Source organism: Alexandromys fortis, unplaced genomic scaffold, assembly GCF_014885135.2.
Source record: "Alexandromys fortis isolate MF-2015 unplaced genomic scaffold, M_Fortis_MF-2015_v1.1 scaffold_167, whole genome shotgun sequence".
Lineage (NCBI taxonomy): Eukaryota > Metazoa > Chordata > Mammalia > Rodentia > Cricetidae > Alexandromys > Alexandromys fortis.
Window position 1 is genome coordinate 28788 of NW_026068050.1, and position 14016 is coordinate 42803.

A 14016-nucleotide genomic window follows, 5' to 3' on the forward strand; every position below is an offset into this window, starting at 1 on the left:
CCCCCCCCCCCCCCCCCCCCCCCCCCCCCCCCATTCGCCCCCCCCCCCCCCCCCCGCTTCCACAAAAATAAAAATAAATAAATTAAACTAGCCACGAGTTGGAGTCGCATCCGAAGCAGAGGCTCCTACATCTCCCACACGGCCACCTGGAATTTTTCGAGGACTTCGGACTAGGCCTTTTGGGATTACGAGTTCCGCAGCGTGGAAGTCAAAGTAGGTGCATCGTAACTACCCGGCCTCAATTTCCTTCACACACACAATCCATTTGGAGCAGGGTCAGGAGAAGCGTGTAGCAGTTTGTGATTTTACCACCTAGACGCGTCAGATCTCAGGAGCGAAGCATAGTCCGTCCTGGTTAGTACTTGGATTAGAGGCAGGCAGCTACAGACTGATTTAACCGTGTGTCCAGCCTACATTGTTAGGTGCCTTTCAGCTATGAAATCTGTAAGCCGGGAAAACTGAGTATCTACTGAGAGATAAATCAGACATTTCACTGTATCTGCTACAGAGTGCAATTGTAAATCGGCTGAGATGTTCACGATACCCTCCAAACACTTCAGATCCAGTTAGGTGCTGCAGGAGGATGTGTCTGTCTGTAGATCCAAAGTCACTCCAACATGGGAAATACCGTCTAGCTAGTAGCTGAACAGATTCTGAGAGTAGACAGAACAAAAAGGGTGCCAACAGGCAACAGAGGCTGTAATGTGGGTTTACAGGCTTGAGGGGTGTACCTTGGGTAGGGACATAGATTGGGGAAAGCAAAGGCAAATTCTCCTCCTCCTCCTCCTCCTCCTCCTCCTCCTCCTCCTCCTCCTCCTCCTCCTCCTCCTCCTCCTCCTCCGCCTCCTCCCCACGCAATCCAGAAAATTCTTCTCACTTTCAACTGCCCTCGGTTGAAACTCCTTACCTGTCTCACTTGCTATGTATCACTATGTGTTCAAGAGCTGAGCAGATAGCCGGGCGGTGGTGGCACACGCCTTTAATCCCAGCACTCGGGAGGCAGAGGCAGGTGGATCTCTGTGAGTTCGAGGCCAGTCTGGTCTACAAGAGCTAGTGCCAGGATAGGCTCCAAAGCTACAGAGAAACCCTGTCTCGAAAAACTAAAAAAAAAAAAAAAGCTGAGCAGAACCATGGCACAGCAGTATGAGCAAGAACTATTTTTTCATATAGCAGGGATGATTTAAAAAAAAAAGAAAGAAAAGAACTATTTTTATTGTTGTTTCCTTTTTCTGTTTTGCAGACAGGGTCTCGTGGAGCCCAGACTGATCCCAAAGTCATAGCAGATGACATTAACTTCTACTGCCTCAACCTCCCTAAGTACTTGGATTACAGCTGAGCACACCATTGGTTTTTCTATGGTGCTGGAAATCAAACCCAGGGCTTCATGCATGCTAGGCAAGCACTCTTCCAAATGAGCTCCAGCCCAACCCCAAGAAACGTGTGTTTTGTTAGGCACTGAAGAGAGGGAGTAGTATATGGACAGGAAAGAGTGCTCTGCCAGTTAGACAACTTCCAATACCTGAGTTCCTCACAAGAGCTTTACCAAGCTTGGTATGATGACAAATGGCTGTAATTGCATCAATTAGGAGGCAAAGGAAAGAAGACCTTGAGTCCAAAGCCATCTTAGGCTACCATATTTAGCTGGGTGGTGGTGGCACATGCCTTTATCCCAGCACTCTGGAAAAGAGGCAGCTGAACCTCTGTGAGTTCAAGACCAGTCAGGGCTACAGAGTGAGTTTGTAGAAAGGATCTACAGAGAGGATCCAAAGCTACAGAGAAACCCTGTCTCAAAAAAAAAAAAAAAAAAAAAAAAAAAAAAGCCATATTTGAGAAAATCTCAAAGAAGTAGGTTTCAGTGTAGGTAACAGAAGAGGTAGTCAGTGGCCTTTGAGAGAGGGTCACCATAGCCAGTGATTGGTAGTGTTATGCTCAAGAAAATCTCTTCGTATTTTCAGGGATTCTGTTCCCAGGAAAATGAGGGAGATAATGTAAAGATTCTTCCCTTACTCAGAGTCCATGTGGAAAGCTGTCACTGAGGGTGACAGAGCAGGCAGGAAGAAGTACCAAAGTGAAGGGCTGTGGTCATTCCACCTTGTATATGGGGACTGGAACGTGAGTGGTAACTGGAAAGAACCAAGTAAGCGAGGAAAGGCCAGGTGATAAGAACAATGGGTTCAGTGTGAGACCAACAACCATGGAAGTCAAGTTCAATCCTAGGATGAAGATCAACTTTTGGCTGAAGAGTGTTAATGAGTTGAAACACAGTGGTATTACGGAGAGAACACTACTCAGAAAAGCTAAGTCCCATTTATGTTGGCTCCCATTTAGTCCATGCTTATGTGTGGGTCAGGCTCCTCTAAGGATTACAGTTCTTTTCCTGGTATGATGATCAATACCATTATTGCCTAGTAAGATCCTGAATATCAGGGGAGGCCAGAAGCCAAGGCATTTGACTGTTATCCTGGACAGCAAGTGTCATACTGTAGTTAGTGTGTACACACATGCACACCTATGTGTATGTGTGCTGTATGCAACCAAATATGCCAGTGCATATTTTGAAGGATGTCAAGTGTCCTACTATTAACCTCTGCCTTATTCTGTTGAGGCAAAGTTTTCCCTGAATCTAGAGCTAGGTTGGTGGCCAGCAAGCCCCAGTGATTCTCCTGCTACCCCCCAGCTCTTGGATTACAGATAGGCATGTTAAAACCATACTAGAAGCTGGGCATGGGTGGCACACACTTTTAATCCCAGCATTCGGGAGGCAGAGACAGATTTCCATGAGTTCGAGGCCAGGCTGGTCAATAGAGCAAGTTCCAGGATATGCTCCAAAGCTACAAACAAACCCTGTCCAAAAAAAAAAAAAAATCCCATACTGGGCTTTTGTTTGTTTGTACTCTGTGTAGCCCTGACTATCCTAGAACTGGGATTAAAGGTTTGCCATGCTGGACTTTTTACATGGGACGGGAAATTTAATTCATGTCCTCCTGCTTGTACAGAAAGTGCTCTTACCGATGAGACATCTCTCCATCTCTCCACCTTCATTGTGGAGAAAGAAATGGCTGATATTCACACCCTTCTGAACACCCTGTACACTAAGGTCTTTGAAAAGACAACCACCTTATCTAATTCACCTCTGAGGGGGGTCTCAATATTCAATGCAGTCAAGGGACCCCTGGAAGGGACCCAGTGACTTTCTGACTGAGTACTCTGTGGACATTAACCCCTGAATGTGCCAAAGATGCTACCGGTTTCTCACTCCTCTAGTAGTGAATTGAATGATCTGGGCGAGTGTCCTCTTTGGAAAACCACTTTGGGATGTGTTTGTGTGAAATACTCTAGAAGTTTTCTGAGTTAGACACCATTATCCTTAATTATAGATGAGGGACTTGCCTACAGGAAGTCGCCAAGGCAAGTTTATCCAAGTCCAAATCCTGAGTCTGTTCACTCCCCCATACGCTGTCTCTGCACACATTCAGGGTACCATCCAAGTTAGGCCCTTTAGAGAGAAACCCTGCCTGCTCCCTTGAGAGGATTCTAATTCTAACAGCACTTTGTCACCAAATAGTTCTAGAAAAATAAGATTTGTCTCCCAGCCACATACAGACATGAGTCTTCAATTCAAAACATATATATTTAAAACTGTTACCCTCCATCTACTTCATGGACATGACGTACAAACGCTCATTCAGAAAAAGGAACTCCTTCACACACCAGTGTCTCTGGCCTACCTTCTCTTCCCTGTTGCTGGAATTAAAAGCTTATGCCACCCATGTTGATTTCCATGGGTGCAGGAAATTGAACTTGGCTTCGTTCTTGTGGGACAAAAACTTGACTGTCTCTCAAGTCCCTCCCCTCCCCACAACACACCTTATTTTTTGAGAAAGGGTTTCACATAGCCCCGCTGGCCTAAAATCCATGATGATCGTACCCAAGCCTCCTGAGTCCTCAGAGCTAGTAATGCAAATGTGAGCACTTGTAACACAGATGTGCTTAGCTCATTCTGTTTCAAAAATGTGAGCTAGCAGCAGGTGGTGGTGGCACACCTTTAATCCCAGCACTCCAGAGGCAGAGGCAGGTGGATCTCTAATAGTTCGAGGCCAGTCTGGTCTACAAGAGCTAGTTCTGGGAAAGGCCCCAAAGCTACAGAGAAAAAATTAAAACAAACAAAGTTTAACCACCTTATAGCTAGATTATTTAAGCAAATCATGTATCTTTGATTAGTAAGGTTCTGTACTACAGTGGGCTGTAGTATTTTAGGAAATTTAAATTAAGTATGTCTAGCCTCCACTCATGAGTCCTTCACTTTTTCTTCCTTTTTCAATGTTACAACGCTCCTCTCCTGGTCAATTAACTGCAAAGTCCTTGCATTGCTACCTCAAAGAAAAAACTCTCATCTTCAGTGGCATATACTACAGTATTTTTTATTGGAAAGTTGGAATTTCTATTATTATTTATTTTTATGTGCATTGGTGTTTTGCCTACATATATGTCTATGAGAGGGTATCAGATCTTGGAGCTACAGACAGTTGTTAGATGCCACGTGGGTGCTGGGAACTGAACCCAGGTCCTCTGGAATAGCAGTCAGTGCTCTTAATCACTGAGCCATCTCTCTGGCTCCGGTTGGGATTTCTTAGTGGGCTTAAAAACTGAGGTTACTCACAACCTGGAAATGTCTTCTCTTCACTGAACACGAGTTTACCCAGGGCCACTATTATCCTAAATCAGGAAGGCAGATGTAGTAATAGTATATTCCCCAAGTTTATCTGGCGCTGTTTTATAGACAGATTGGTGGCTGGTACCTTTTTTATTAAAACAACAGGTTCCTCTGCTCACATAAACTCTGAGAAGCCCACTATCAAAGAAAAAGGTACCCTGAAGTGAAGGCAGCCTAAGCACTATCCATATTCCTTCCCCATTGCCTCAAGTTTCCTCCCAGACAGCCCCTGCAAGGATATGTACTTAAGTCAGGAAGTAAATGAAGAGATGTCACTAGATGAACTGGCTGACCTTTGCTCTGCTCTGTATCTGCCTAGACTTGAAGGTTTTAAGACAAAATTCTGCAGTAGATTGGAAAACAAGAATTTAATATGGTATACAAGCACAGGGAAGTCAGCCTGGAGTGAGGGGGCCTTTAGTGACTATAATCATCAGAGTCCCAGTAACCATCATGAACATATCAACTACTTTAAACTGTTCAGTTTTGTTTTGTTTTGCAAGATAGGGTTTCTCTGTGTAACAGTCCTAGCTGTCTTAGAATTAGCTCTTGTAGACCAGGCTGGACTCGAACTCACGGAGATCCATCTGCCTCTATATCCTGAGTGCTGTGCCTTGTTAAATAAAGAGCCAGGTGGAGCCGGTCGGTGATGGTGCCCCCCGTTACTCCCAGCACTTGGTAGAGGCAGGTGGATCTCTGTGAGTTTGAGACCAGCCTGTCTACAGAGCTAGTTCCGGGACAGGCTCTAAAAGCTACACAGAGAAACCCTGTCTCAAAAAACCAAAACCTATCTTCCTTAGAGAGTCTAGTGTGGTGCTATATCCTCCAGGGCTTTAGCCTGAAAAGCTTGAGTCTGACACTTCAGTATGGCCAGTTTAACTGAAACGGGGAAAAGGCACTATAACGGCCATGGCTAAGAAGCAGATGGAGATTCCCTCAGCAATTAAGTACAGATAGCGTAATGCAAAAATTGTTTGATGGCTAATTATTGGAACGATAGCTCCCCCCAAAAAGTCTGACTCCCTGGCTGGCAGACCTTCTGCTTTCACCTATGGACAGTGACCCAGGCCAAAGACAAATCTAAGACAGAAATTAGAAGACCTAGGATGCTTGGCAAGTTAACTCTGGCTCTCAGACACCTGTCATACCACAGGGAGCAACAGGGAAGACAAAAAGGCTGGAGATTCAAGGGTATATCTTCCTCCTCCTACTTCTTTCCTTTTATTTTATGTTTTAAGACAGGGTCTCTGTATGTAACCTTGGTTATCTAGGAACTTGCAATGCAGACCAGGCAGGCCTCAAACTCAATAGAGATCTGCCTGCCTTTGCCTTCTCAGTGCTAGGATTAAAGATACACACCACCAAACCTGGCTCTTAACCTACTTTCTATCCAACTTGGGGGCCAAGTAGAAAAGAACTGAGGGAATGTAAGGAAATGGCAAGAGTTTGAAAGAGGGGTCTTTGGGAATAAGAGAAACTTGGGGAGCTAAAGTGGGGGATCTAGCCAAAGAAAGAGTCTGATAATTCCAACAAACTAGGCCTTTAGGGTCAGTGGACCCATAGTATGTGATTGTCTAAAGTAGTCCCATTTAAAGAAGGACGCTAGGACTTGGTTGGATTGAGGAGGTTAAAACCCTTGGAACCACTAAAGATCTCAGTCATTCTAGGAAAACCTTTCTGTTTAATCAATGCATCCACCTTAATCTTACTGCTCACCTCTCTCAGGTCACATTAATTTGCAAGTTCCTGCAGTTGGGGCTGCCCCGGAGACTGGATGCCCCCTTTTATGAGCAAAAGCCAATTCTTCTGGGGTTGTGATACTACATAGTCCACATGCCACACGCACCCAACCTCTTCCACTCCCCCACTCAGACCCATTGACTAGTACATTCTAACAGACACTGGCAGTAGCAGATCTCCTTAGACTGAAGGTGCTAGGGTCACTTCAACATCATTCTGACTGTAATGAAAGAAGCAATACAGAGCACAGCCATAGAAATGTTGGGGGTGGGGGGGTAGGGATAATCCAATCAGAAGTCTGCATAAGCCCACAATGTTTCATTACTCCGTGGACACATTTCCCTAGCTTTATTCCCTGTCTCCTGTATGATGACCTTCTGGGCTTCTCTTCCTTAAAGGTTCCTTTGATGCCTACTACCAAGCCAGGTGTGTTGCACACTCCTTTCAACCCAACATTTGGGAGGCACACAGATGGAGCTGTGTTCCAGGACAGCATGAGCTCTATAAAGAAACCCTGTCTCAAACAAACAAAACCTAAAAAACAAAAACCCTATCACAGGTAGGCTCACACTGGCAAATGCTACAAACAGCTGGGTACGGTGGCAAGTCTCCTGAAATCCCAGCATATAGACGGTCAAGCCGGGCGGTGGTGGCACACGCCTTTAATCCCAGCACTCAGGAGGCAGAGGCAGGCAGATGGATCTCTGTGAGTTTGTGGCCAGCCTGGTCTGCAAGAGCTAGTTACAGAACAGGCTCCAAAGCTACAGAGAAACTCTGTCCCGAAAAACTGAAAAATGAAAAAAATAAATAAAATTTAAAAAACACCAAAAATTTATTAAAAATTTCAATAATAATAAAGATAGCACTTTGCATAATAGCAGTTTGGGAAAACTACTGAACTCTTTTCTCTCGGGAATTTTACTGAATACTCAGGAGATATCATTGGTTGTGCCCAGAATCTGAGACATGAGTTAAATAACAATTCAAAAGCCTAGGTCATCGTTTATTCACTCAACCACCAACTGGGTGGGCCCAGGAATTTGCACCTAGGAACTAGTGCACAACCTTGAATTGAGCAATTTACAGGGCAAAGTTACAGCAAGTTTGAACAAATAAGAGTTCTAAATTACCTATTCCAGACTTTTTATTGTTAAGGCTTGTTTTCTTCTATCAGCACCTATCTTCAAGCAGTTGTTGAGAGTGTGTTAGTATCTACAGAGTACTCTGAACAGGACCTAAAATACGTTGGTTTCCATTAAATGTTGTTTGTTATTCCTGTTATTTACAACACCCTAATATTTGCATATTGCAGGCCACAGCTACTCCAAGGGGGAAGGCTGTCACTGGCTAACAGCTAGAAAGCACATGATATGAAGAGAGTCCCTACAGGGGCTGGAGAGATGGCTCAGAGGTTAAGAGCATTGCCTGCTCTTCCAAAGATCCTGAGTTCAATTCCCAGCAACCACATGGTGGCTCACAACCATCTGTAAAGAGGTCTGGCGCCCTCTTCTGCCCTTCAGGCATACAGACAGAATATTGTATACCTAATAAATAAATTTTTATTTAAAAAAAAATTTCCCTAAACTGAGTGAGGCAGTGTAGGCCTTATTAGCCCAGCCCTGGGGAAACAGAGGTAGAATTGCTGTCCTTGAACTTGGTAAGTTCCTGTCTCAAACGAAACAAAACCATGAACTGTCCTATAGTTTTAAAAACAATGATACTTACTCTAAAAGGGGAACAACAACAAAGACAAGCACCATTCTGTCTCTGGTAAATCAAGAGACTTCATTTGTTTGGGTTACAGTTTTAAACCAAATCACTGTATTCCTCTGGACCCCACTGTTCTCACTTATGCATTATATTATTATATCATTATACATATATATATATATGTATATATTTCTCATTTATAACTCAGTGAAAGACTGATGAATTAGCACATGTCCGTAATCCCAATGCTGAAGAAACGGGAGAAGGGTGTGTAGAAGGGACAGGATATTCACTAGAATTATGAAGTTTCAGTGAAATAACGTACAAACAAAGCAATTAGCACTAAGATTGCCATGCAACAAGCATTCAGTTGGTACTGGTACCTTTGTTGAAAGGTAAGGCCATAGCCACAGACATGGCAGGTGCTTCTCAGAACTGGATCTCAGATGGTGAAGCTTTGGATCCCTCCCTGCCACCCCATCTGTCCAGAACCACCTTCCCAACCCCAGAGTGCTAAATTGATGAAGCTAAAAGGGTTTAATCATGTTGGTATATTTATATGTAAATACAAAACTGTACCACTATAAGATATTGAATATGAACATTACAATTATTTACTGAATCTGACTCAGTCCATTGATGTTAAATACAAAATGAAATGATTGTAAAAAATAAGAATATACACATTCAAAGATCTTATTACAGTATAAAATTATTGGGTCTGACCAGCTGCCAACCTCATCATCTGGAGTAGGGGAAGATTTAGGGGGGCTCAGTGGAGTTTTGTGTGAACACTGAGTGTTGAGAACTCTTGATTCTATTCCTGGCGAATCAGACTGGGAAAAGACAGGATCAAGCTGGATGGGTAGGGGACCAGTGATTGCAAGGAACTACCTCATCCAGCCAAGGGGATTATTATACTTTATAAGGACATAGAACACATCTAGTTTGAGGTCTAGGATCTGGCAGGCTAGCAGGCAAGGAGAACTGGGCATCTCAGTCGACTAGGAAGAGTTACACAAAGAAAGGGTCTTTCAATGAAAGAAAAAGGGGCCCCAGCTTGTCCTCCCAGGAAGGGAGTTTCATGGTAGGTTCCTCTCGGTCACTCCAGGATTCTCCTTTCTTTTAAGATTTCGTACCGATTACTTTTGGCTCTGGCAGCTCTGTAAATTCATCTCTAGCCTTGGACCCCATTGCTGGGGTAAGTAAGACAGAGTCTGGAATCACAGTGGAGGTCTGTTCCCCAAATCAGCAAGGTAAACAGAAAATTTGTTAGATGGAGGACAACCCATGCTAAAGTGAACCAGTGTTACCGTCGTCAGTATTTTTGGCTCCAACAAGCATTGAGTCCAAAGGGAAAGATGTCATTAAGGAAGAGGAGCCTGTGGCTGGGAAAAAAGTATGTGTTGTCTTCTATCACTCTGCTGTCTGACAACAGGAGCATGATCCCCAATCCCAGCTAGTTCAGACTAGTCAGCAAGGTCCAAGAAGCAAAGAATGCTCAACTGTGAGTTGAAGCCCCAGGAACATCTACAAAGAGTATCTGTGTGTATATGTATTTATAGAATACAACCATATTATCACATACAGTATATATTATATACACACATACATATGGATCCATACACATAAGTGCACATACGTACACGCGCACACACACAGAAGGACAGAAAAGACTGGAATACACGCCCTATGTATAAACGTGCTTGGCACTCGGGATATTCTCTAGAATATGTAACTTGGTCAAGCTCTCTGGGCAGGAAGATGAATGCTCACCAAACCTCCCTGTCAAATCCTAGCAAAGGGAAGGAGGAGACTTCTAGAAGAATGGCATTGGGAGATGGGGGTTCCTTCCCCACTTACCTCAGGGACCCTGGCAAAAATCAATAGCCACAATTTGGTTTTAGTAAGGCACAGTTCAATAGCGGGTGCTAGGAATAAAGAACACATTGCTGCTGGCCCTTTCTAGTGGCAATTTCACCACATTTATCTAGCCAAAGGGAAAGGCTGCCTTGCGTGCACATGTGCGCTGGGAGACACAAGAAAGAGGTTGATCCATGGCTTCAGCCTAGCTGATGGCAACCCATAGGCTCAGCGGTGTCCAGGGTCGTTTAAGGAAGGCTGGCCAGCAGGTGGAAACTCGTGGAACAGCTACTGACCCTCCATGGCCAACAGGCTGTGACCAGAGGGAACCATTCCTTCCTTCTCTGCAAATTCCAGAATGGCCTTGTAGCAAAAGTAGTACTGCTCAGGGGTCTGGATACTGAAGGCCCTCTGTGTCCTCATGCGCGACACTGTCTGGAACACATTAAGGGTGCCAAGCTCCTCCAGCTGTGCCAGGCAGATGTCCAGTGAGCAGAAGGTACCTGAAGAAGGAAGGAAATAGTCATATGAGTGTACTTCCCCATATTCTTCCTTTTACCGAAACAGCTTGCAAAACTGGATGAATGAATTCAAAGGTAAGGGTCTGATGGCAGGAGGACTTAAGTCTAATAGTATCACAGGATGTGCTAAAGGCCAGAGTCTCCTGTCTCTCAGGACATACATGGGAGGAACAAGAAGAGTAAGTAGATAGGTGTTGAAGATGAACTTCCTGCTTCAATACCAGACAGAGCAACAGTACTTCCACACCCGATTTCCAGAGCTTGTGCTCTCCAGGGGTCTACCACAAATAGATTTTTCTTGATTTTCTTCCCCAGGGGACCTCTGACCTTGTCAAGTCAGCACACATTTTATTAAGCCAGAGCTGTTAACCAGATCCATTAGGAATAACACAGAAGTCAAGCAAGATGATACAAGCTTAGAATCCCATGATTGGGGAAGCTAAGGCAAAAGGATTGCTGTAAATTCCAGGTCAGACTGGACTTCATAGTAAGATGTGGTCTCAAAGAAACAACAAAAAAGAGGAGGAGAGGCCGGACGGTGGTGGTGCACGCCTTTAATCCCAGCACTCGGGAAGCAGAGACAGGTGGATCTCTGTGAGTTCGAGACCAGCCTGGTCTACAGAGCTAGTTCCAGGACAGGCTCCAAAGCCACAGAGAAACCCTGTCTGGGGGGGGGGGGGGAGGAGGGGGAGGAAGGGAAAGATAAGACCAGCAAAGGGAAAAGCGGCCCCCAGGAGAGGGCCAGCTAATCCCTCTGGGAACCATAATCATGGTGATGACAGAGTTGACAAGGTCAGAAGATCACTGATGATAGAATGTATAAAACAACTCTAAGAACGTGGTTCATAAATTATATATTTTGGCAAACAGTATCCCCAGCATAAAAAATACAAAAGAACATTGAAGAGTGATTATCAACGCAGTTTGCCACTAAGGGAATGAATGAGTTCTTTCTCCAATCACAGACATGCCCCAGGCTTCTAGTTCCTCCTCTTTACCCCCACTGCCAGCAGTGTAAGAGGTACAGTACCTGTCCTGCCAATGCCTGCACTGCAATGTACCACAATGGGTGGCTCGGGGTACTGCCCTTTGGACCGTGCTCCCAGGCTGCCAACAGCCAGGCTCTGCTGGTTTCTGACCACTCTCAGAAAGTCAATGAGGGAAGCTGCTGAGGAAGGGACACCATAATCTGGCCAGCTCAGGAACTGGAAGTGGGTCACCTGGCGTTTCTGCCGCTCCTTAAATTAAAAAAAAGAAAAGAAAAGAAGAAGAAGCAAAAGTTAATGCTATCATCCCTATTTACTCTGACTATCCTGGGCTTTTCCAGGTTCTTAACACCTTAGCATTCGTATCAACAAGGCTCCTGTCTTCTGGTCTCACCTTTCATCACAGCTGCTTCTCTACCCCAAACCCGAAGGACAGTGTTTATTTTTCTTGTTTATTTTTGTAGTTTAAAAAAAAAAGAGGGCTGGAGAAATGGCTCAGAGGTTTAGAGCACTGACTGCTCTACCAGAGGTGCTGAGTTCAATTCCCAGCAACCACATGGTGGCTCACAACCATCTATACTACATTCTGGTACCCTCTTTTGGACTGCATTGCAGACATACATTCAGGCAGAACACTGTATACATAATAAATAAAATAAACCTTAAAAAAAATAGAAGTATTTTAGGCCAGACAGTGGTGGCACACACCTTTAATCCCAGCACTAAGGAGGCAGAGGCAGGCGGATCTCTGTGAGTTTGAGACCAGCCTGGTCTACAAAAGAGCTAGTTCCAGGACAGGCTCCAAAACCATAGAAAAACCCTGTCTCGAAAAAACCAAAAAAAAAAAAAAAAAAAAAAAAGTCTTCCAGCCAGAGAAGTGGTATTCCCTAGGAACAGCACACCAACTAGTTGTTCAGTGCCAAACAGTCAGTTCTGCAAAAATAATACAGTAGTTATATGGACTCAACAGGTTATATTTAAGAATATATATATACACACACATATATATTTACACATACAATATATATATGTATGTATGCACACACAAATACGTATATTCATGCAGTAACAGTAAGAAAAAAAGCTATGCATTTGAAGGAGAACAGGGAAGGTTTGGAGGGAAGAAAAGAAAGGGAGAAATGTAATTAAATTATAGTATCAAAAAAAAAAATCTTGGGGGCTGGAGAGATGGCTCAGTGATTAAGAGCACCTCCTGCTCTTCCAAAGGTCCTGAGTTCAACTCCCAGCAACCACATGGTGGCTCCCAGCCATCTGTATTGAGATCTGGTGCCCTCTTCTGGCCTGTAAGCAGAGCACTGAGAATACTGTACACATAATAAATAAATAAATCTTTAAAAAAAAAATCTTGCTTAAAAAAAATTGTCAGGCACGGTAGGACACACCTCTAAATCCCAGAATGTGGGAGACAGAGGCAAGCAGAAGGATTTCTGTGAATTTGAGCCCAGACTGGTCTATCTATATAGTGAGCTCTAGGCCAGCTAAGGTTACATAGTAAGAGACATTGTCTCAAAATAAAACCAACATATTTATCCACTTACTGACTTACTCCATTCCTTCATGAGTATACATTTATGTTTGAGTGTATGTACATGTGTGCATATGTACACATGCAAGCCCAAGAAGAACATCAGGTGTCCTCCTCTCACACTTTCTGCCTGTTCCTTTGAGGCAGAGTTCTTTCTCAACCTGGAGCACATCTATTCTCAGCTAGGCTATAAGCCAGAAAGCCCAGGAATCCTCTTGTCCCCACATCCATCAGAACTGTTTACAGGTATGCATGGGACTCCCAACTGATGCATGGGTACCATGATCTGAACTCTCATTCTCACGCTTGAGTAGCAAGGACTCTAACAGCTAAGGCAGCATCACTCTAGTTCCTTATTGTAGTTTTCTAAGACAAGATCCATATTGTGTAGTCCAGGCTATTTTCAATTTATAATCCTGCCTCAGCCTCCTGCAGAGTAGGATAATAAGCATGGCTTAAGACCCAGATTCCTAACGTTGAAAGTTTAATTTCTCTTTAATGCCACTCTTGTATTGAGATGATGGCTACATTAGTTTGGAAGGTGGGTGGGTTTGTGTTCCAAGTACTGGCTTGGAACTTACTATGTAGACCAGGCTGGCCTTAAACTCATAAGAGATCCAGCTGCCCCTGTCTCTGGAGTGTGGGGTTAAAAGCATACACCACATAACTGGCTGCTCAGCTGAATATCTTTAACTTGTTTACAGAAAAAAAAAAAAAAAAGTTTATAACCTCCTTAAAATCCTGTCTATTCTCTTGAGAAATTTTCTTTTTTTGTTTTTGTTTTGTTGAGACCGGAACTCAATATGTAGCCCTGGATGGCCCGGAACTCACCGTATAGGCCAGGCTGACTTTGAACTCACAGCTATCCACCTGCCTTTTCTTGCCAAGTGTTGATTAAAAGTATGCATCATCACCCTCAACAAGAACCTCTTTAAA

At 44.0% G+C, this 14016-nt stretch overlaps 1 protein-coding gene across 1 annotated transcript in view; it reads right to left on the minus strand.

The window, feature by feature from the left end:
* Positions 1-8700: 8700 nt before the first annotated feature.
* The window catches only part of Ptpn9 (protein tyrosine phosphatase non-receptor type 9), a 75220-nt gene continuing 69904 nt past the window's right edge, over positions 8701-14016 (minus strand). Inside the window, exons 12-13 of the mRNA XM_050119420.1 lie at positions 11579-11786; positions 8701-10530 (exon numbers count right to left, since the gene is read on the minus strand). Coding sequence (XP_049975377.1) covers positions 10316-10530; positions 11579-11786 — 423 coding nt within the window. The 3' untranslated portion in view covers positions 8701-10315. The remainder of the gene's footprint in view (positions 10531-11578; positions 11787-14016) is intronic.